The 7401-nt window shown below is 52.9% G+C and overlaps 1 protein-coding gene across 1 annotated transcript; it reads right to left on the bottom strand.

Moving 5' to 3' along the window:
• Positions 1 to 5298: 5298 nt before the first annotated feature.
• Positions 5299 to 7186, bottom strand: alkbh1 (alkB homolog 1, histone H2A dioxygenase; the record flags this gene model as incomplete). The annotated part of the gene is made up of 5 exons (XM_079262314.1): positions 5299 to 5665; positions 5737 to 5930; positions 6647 to 6734; positions 6839 to 7001; positions 7078 to 7186. Coding segments are annotated over 5 exons (918 nt in total), but the record flags the coding sequence as incomplete, so codon positions are not given.
• Positions 7187 to 7401: the final 215 nt, after the last annotated feature.

The following is a 7401-nucleotide window of genomic DNA, read 5'->3' as shown; positions in this document are numbered from 1 at the left end:
TGAACGTTTCACGCCAACCTGAACGTTTCTGCTGACCTGAACATTTCACGCCGACCTGAACATTTCTGCTGACCTGAACATTTCACGGACCTGAACATTTCACGCTGACCTAAACATTTCTGCTGACCTGAAAATTTCACGCAGACCTGAACATTTTACGCAGACCTGAACGTTTCACGCAGACCTGAACATTTCACGCAGACCTGAACGTTTCACGCCGACCTGAACGTTTCACGCCGACATGAACGTTTCACGCAGACCTGAATGTTTCACGCCGACCTAAACGTTTCACGCCGACCTGAACGTTTCACGCCAACCTGAACGTTTCTGCTGACCTGAACATTTCACGCCGACCTGAACATTTCTGCTGACCTGAACATTTCACGCAGACCTGAACATTTCACGCCGACCTAAACATTTCACGCCGACCTAAACATTTCTGCTGACCTGAACATTTCACGCAGACGTGAACGTTTCACGCAGACCTGAACATTTGACGCCGACCTGAACGTTTCTGCTGACCTGAACATTTCACGCAGACCTGAACGTTTCATTCCGACCTGAACGTTTCAAGCCGACCTGAACGTTTCAAGCCGACCTGAACGTTTCTGCCGACCTGAACGTTTCACGCAGACGTGAACGTTTCACGCAGACCTGAAAGTTTCACGCCAACCTGAACGTTTCACGCCGACATGAACGTTTCACGCAGACCTGAATGTTTCACGCAGACCTGAACGTTTCACGCCGACCTGAACTTTTCACGCCGACCTGAACGTTTCTGCCGACCTGAACGTTTCACGCAGACGTGAACGTTTCACGCCGACCTGAACGTTTCACGCCGACATGAACATTTCACGCAGACCTGAATGTTTCACGCAGACCTGAACGTTTCTGCTGACCTGAAAATTTCACGCAGACCTGAACATTTTACGCAGACCTGAACGTTTCATGCTGACCTGAACATTTCACACAGACCTGAACGTTTCACGCCGACCTGAACATTTCACGCCGACATGAACGTTTCACGCAGACCTGAATGTTTCACGCAGACCTGAACGTTTCACGCCGACCTGAACGTTTCACGCCAACCTGAACGTTTCTGCTGACCTGAACATTTCACGCCGACCTGAACATTTCTGCTGACCTGAACATTTCACGCAGACCTGAACATTTCACGCCGACCTAAACATTTCTGCTGACCTCAACATTTCACGCAGACGTGAACGTTTCACGCAGACCTGAACGTTTCACGCAGACGTGAACGTTTCACGCCGACCTGAACGTTTCACGCCGACATGAACATTTCACGCCGACATGAACATTTCACGCAGACCTGAATGTTTCACGCAGACCTGAACGTTTCTGCTGACCTGAAAATTTCACGCAGACCTGAACATTTTACGCAGACCTGAACGTTTCATGCTGACGAACATTTCACGCAGACCTGAACGTTTCACGCCGACCTGAACATTTCACGCCGACATGAACGTTTCACGCAGACCTGAATGTTTCACGCAGACCTGAACGTTTCACGCCGACCTGAACGTTTCACGCCAACCTGAACGTTTCTGCTGACCTGAACATTTCACGCCGACCTGAACATTTCTGCTGACCTGAACATTTCACGCAGACCTGAACATTTCACGCCGACCTAAACATTTCTGCTGACCTCAACATTTCACGCAGACGTGAACGTTTCACGCAGACCTGAACATTTGACGCCGACCTGAACGTTTCTGCTGACCTGAACATTTCACGCAGACCTGAACATTTCACGCCGACCTGAACGTTTCTGCTGACCTGAACATTTCACGCCGACCTGAACATTTCTGCTGACCTGAACATTTCACGCAGACCTGAACATTTCACGCCGACCTAAACATTTCTGCTGACCTCAACATTTCACGCAGACGTGAACGTTTCACGCAGACCTGAACGTTTCACGCAGACGTGAACGTTTCACGCCGACCTGAACGTTTCACGCCGACATGAACATTTCACGCCGACATGAACATTTCACGCAGACCTGAATGTTTCACGCAGACCTGAACGTTTCTGCTGACCTGAAAATTTCACGCAGACCTGAACATTTTACGCAGACCTGAACGTTTCATGCTGACGAACATTTCACGCAGACCTGAACGTTTCACGCCGACCTGAACGTTTCACGCCAACCTGAACGTTTCTGCTGACCTGAACATTTCACGCCGACCTGAACATTTCTGCTGACCTGAACATTTCACGCAGACCTGAACATTTCACGCCGACCTAAACATTTCTGCTGACCTCAACATTTCACGCAGACGTGAACGTTTCACGCAGACCTGAACATTTGACGCCGACCTGAACGTTTCTGCTGACCTGAACATTTCACGCAGACCTGAACATTTCACGCCGACCTGAACGTTTCTGCTGACCTGAACATTTCACGCCGACCTGAACGTTTCATGCCGACCTGAACGTTTCACGCCGACATGAACATTTCACGCCGACATGAACATTTCACGCAGACCTGAACGTTTCACGCAGACCTGAACGTTTCACGCAGACCTGAACGTTTCACGCAGACCTGAACGTTTCACTCCGACCTGAACGTTTCATTCCGACCTGAACATTTCACGCCGACCTGAACGTTTCTGCTGACCTGAACATTTCACGCAGACCTGAACATTTTACGCAGACCTGAACGTTTCACGCAGACCTGAACATTTCACGCAGACCTGAACGTTTCACGCCGACCTGAACGTTTCACGCAGACCTGAATGTTTCACGCAGACCTGAACGTTTCACGCCGACCTGAACGTTTCACGCCAACCTAAACGTTTCACGCAGACCTGAACATTTGACGCCGACCTGAATGTTTCACGCAGACCTGAACGTTTCACGCCGACCTGAACGTTTCACGCCGACATGAACATTTCACGCCGACATGAACATTTCACGCAGACCTGAACGTTTCACGCAGACCTGAATGTTTCACGCAGACCTGAACGTTTCACTCCGACCTGAACGTTTCATTCCGACCTGAACATTTCACGCCGACCTGAACGTTTCTGCTGACCTGAACATTTCACGCAGACCTGAACATTTTACGCAGACCTGAACGTTTCACGCAGACCTGAACATTTCACGCAGACCTGAACGTTTCACGCCGACCTGAACGTTTCACGCCGACATGAACGTTTCACGCAGACCTGAATGTTTCACGCCGACCTGAACGTTTCACGCCGACCTGAACGTTTCACGCCAACCTAAACGTTTCACGCAGACCTGAACATTTGACGCCGACCTGAACGTTTCTGCTGACCTGAACATTTCACGCAGACCTGAACATTTCACGCCGACCTGAACGTTTCTGCTGACCTGAACATTTCACGCCGACCTGAACGTTTCACGCCGACCTGAACGTTTCACGCCGACATGAACATTTCACGCCGACATGAACATTTCACGCAGACCTGAACGTTTCACGCAGACCTGAATGTTTCACGCAGACGTGAACGTTTCACGCCGACCTGAACGTTTCACGCCGACATGAACATTTCACGCCGACATGAACATTTCACGCAGACCTGAACATTTTACGCAGACCTGAATGTTTCACGCAGACCTGAATGTTTCACGCAGACCTGAACGTTTCACGCCGACCTGAACGTTTCACGCCAACCTAAACGTTTCTGCTGACCTGAACATTTCACGCCGACCTGAACGTTTCACGCCGACCTGAACGTTTCATTCCGACCTGAACGTTTCACGCCGACCTGAACGTTTCACGCCGACCTGAACTTTTCACGCCAACCTGAACGTTTCTGCCGACCTGAACGTTTCACGCCGACGTGAACGTTTCACGCCAACCTGAACGTTTCTGCTGACCTGAACATTTCACGCCGACCTGAACATTTCTGCTGACCTGAACATTTCACGCAGACCTGAACATTTCACGCAGACCTGAACGTTTCACGCCGACCTGAACGTTTCACTACGACCTGAACGTTTCACTACGACCTGAACGTTTCTGCCGACCTGAATGTTTCACGCAGACGTGAACGTTTCACGCAGACCTGAACGTTTCACGCCAACCTGAACGTTTCACGCAGACCTGAAAGTTTCACGCCAACCTGAACGTTTCACGCAGACGTGAACGTTTCACGCAGACGTGAACGTTTCACGCAGACCTGAATGTTTCTGCCGACCTGAACGTTTCACGCAGACGTGAACGTTTCACGCAGACCTGAAAGATTCACGCAGACCTGAACGTTTCACTCCGACGTGAACGTTTCACGCCGACCTGAACGTTTCACGCCGACCTGAACGTTTCACGCCGACCTGAACGTTTCTGCCGACTTGAACGTTTCACGCAGACGTGAACGTTTCACGCAGACCTGAACGTTTCTGCTGACCTGAACGTTTCACGCAGACCTGAACGTTTCACTCCGACCTGAACGTTTCATGCCGACCTGAATGTTTCATGCCGACCTGAACGTTTCTGCCGACCTGAACGTTTCACGCAAACGTGAACGTTTCACGCAGATGTGAACGTTTCACGCAGACCTGAACGTTTCTGCTGACCTGAACATTTCACGCAGACCTGAACGTTTCACGCCGACCTGAACGTTTCACGCCGATCTGAACGTTTCACGCCGACCTGAACGTTTCTGCCGACCTGAACGTTTCACGCAGACCTGAACGTTTCACGCAGACATGAACGTTTCACGCAGACCTGAACTTTTCACGCCGACCTGAACGTTTCACGCAGACGTGAACGTTTCTGTCGACCTGAACGTTTCACGCCGACCTGAACGTTTCTGCCGACCTGAACGTTTCACGCAGACCTGAACGTTTCACGCAGACGTGAACGTTTCACGCAGACCTGAAAGTTTCACGAAGACCTGAAAGTTTCACGCCAACCTGAACGTTTCACGCAGACCTGAAAGTTTCACGCCAACCTGAACGTTTCACGCCGACCTGAACGTTTCACGCCGACCTGAACGTTTCTGCCGACCTGAACGTTTCACGCAAACGTGAACATTTCACGCAGATGTGAACGTTTCACGCAGACCTGAATGTTTCACTCCGACCTGAACATTTCACTCCGACCTGAACATTTCACTCCGACCTGAACATTTCACGCCGAGTACAGGAGTCTATGATGGACAAAAACATGCTGATCAGCTTCCTAAAACAAACAAGCAGTTTTTTTTCTTCTCCTGAAGGCTTCATGTTCATGTTGATGAATTTAATAAAGATCTTGGTAAAAGCTTCATCATCATTGTCATCATCATATTCTGTTACGTCTCTTCATCACTCCTCTTCCTCTCCATGCTGGTACCCGGTCCCGGTTGGGAGGTTCTGGCCCGGACCCAGCACCTGCCTGACGGTTACATTGACCCTGGAGGCCCGGATGTACCTGGAGACCACTGCCCAGTCCTGTTCTGAAACTGGCTCCAAGACCCCGCCCTCATGGAGTTTTGGGGGGGGCAGCAGGCTCGTTGTCTCTAAAAGCTCTGCTCGGTCTGGCGGCGCCAAAAGGATGCGCGGGACGGCGTGGTAGAGGAGACGGCTCTGCCCCGACATCACCATGATGTCCCCGCTGTGCATGAACATGGCGTTGGGGGGGTCCTGTCTGCGCGTGCCCCCCAGAAGGAAGACAGCCGACTGTCCGAAGCTGTCCACAAAAGACAAGCAGAGTCAGACCGAGACTTTTCCAGAAGTCAACATCCTGAGGACGGTCTGCACCTGAAGGACAGCAGAGGAGGAGTGTGGTCCAACTCGGACTCGTCCACATGGATTCCCAGAGACGAGTCCAGATGGTAGTAGTTCAGGATGGCGGCTTCAGACCTGAAGCCCTGGAACCCGCAGGCCGCCGCCACCTGGACGGACAGCGCTTGGAGGTCCACCGGGAACGGCGTGAAGTTCTCCCCTGAGTACGTCTGAGGACAGACAACCGGGGGTTAAGGTTAAACTGAATGTGCTGAACATGCTGTAGCACGTGCTGGGGGACGTTCTGGGGACGTGTGGGGGGCGTGCGGGGGGCGTGCCGGGGGACGTGCTGGGGGACAAGCCGGGAAAGTGCCGGGGGACATGCCGGGGGACGTCCTAGGGGACGTGCCAGGAAACAAGTGGGGGGATGTGCTGGGGGACATGCCGGGGGACGTGCGGGGGGACACGCTGGGTGACGTGCTTGGGGACACGCTGGGTGACGTGCCCGGGGGACGTTCTGGGGGACGTGCTGGGGAACACGCTGTAGCACGTGCTGGGGGACGATCTGTTGACGTGCCGGGGGACGTGTGGGGGGACGTGCTGGAGGACGATCTGTTGACGTCCCGGGTGACGTGTGGGGGGACGTGCTGGAGGACGTGCCAGGGGACGTTCTGGGCACGTGCTGGGGGATGTGTCCGGGGGACGTTCTGGGGGACGTGCTGGGGAACACGCTGGGGGGCATTCTGGGGGACACACTGGGGGACGTGCGGGGGGCAAGCTTGGGGACGTGCTGGAGGACACACTGGGGGAGGTGCGGGGGCGTGCTGGGGACATGTTAAAGACTTGCTGCAGGACAGAGATAGGAGAGCAGCACTGTGAGGAAAACATCCACAACCTCGGTCCAGAAGTAAAACCCATCAAAATAAAATAAATCTGTGTTTCCTACCTTGCTGTCCCAGTTGTAGTGATATCCCAGTGTGACCCAGCGCAGCTTCTCCAGTAGAGTTTTTACTGGTCTCTTCCCAGCAGGGACACTGTGGGAGACAGAGGACAGAGCAGACTTGAGGACTTGTGTCCCTGCAGCATCACCTGCTGGCTGAATTTGGATCTTTCTGGTAAAATCATCTGAATGCGTCACCAGAAGACATCAGCACTCTTTCCCCAGATGTCCTGCGTGTCTGAAGGAGACATGTGCATGTCCAGGTTACAGATGTTGGGTTTCTGGGGGTACGTCTTTAAACACTGTCTGACCCAGAAGGCTTGGGACCCTCGAAGGAAGGGATTGGAGATGAAAATGAACCCTGAGGACAGAAATGTTCTTGATTAGAGACATGCAGAGACACTGGAATGACGGAGATGGCTTCATCATGGGCCTACCTGGACGGTCCCGCAGGCCGAAGGCGCTCCAGTCTCTGACGGGCTTCAGTCCAACCCGAGCAGCGTCCTCGTCGCTCACAGCAGCAGGACACAGCTGGGCGGGGACGACCTGCCAGATCCGACCAATCACAGCATAGATTAACACACATCAGAGTTCATCATAACGACGCCAACCGCCTCCATCTTCCACCTCAGAGCCTGCAGACCGCGGAGCGGCGGGACGACCTGAGGCAAATTCCTGCCCACGAGCCCATCGACCCATCCCTCCTGGGGAGGAGGGGGGGTGTGGCGAGGAGGAGGAGGAGGAGGAGTGTGGCGAGGAGG

Source organism: Telmatherina bonti (assembly GCF_933228915.1).
Source record: "Telmatherina bonti genome assembly, chromosome: 22".
Taxonomy (NCBI): domain Eukaryota; kingdom Metazoa; phylum Chordata; class Actinopteri; order Atheriniformes; family Telmatherinidae; genus Telmatherina; species Telmatherina bonti.
The sequence above is the reverse complement of the archived record's forward strand: the minus strand, read 5'-3'. Positions and strand labels throughout refer to the sequence as shown.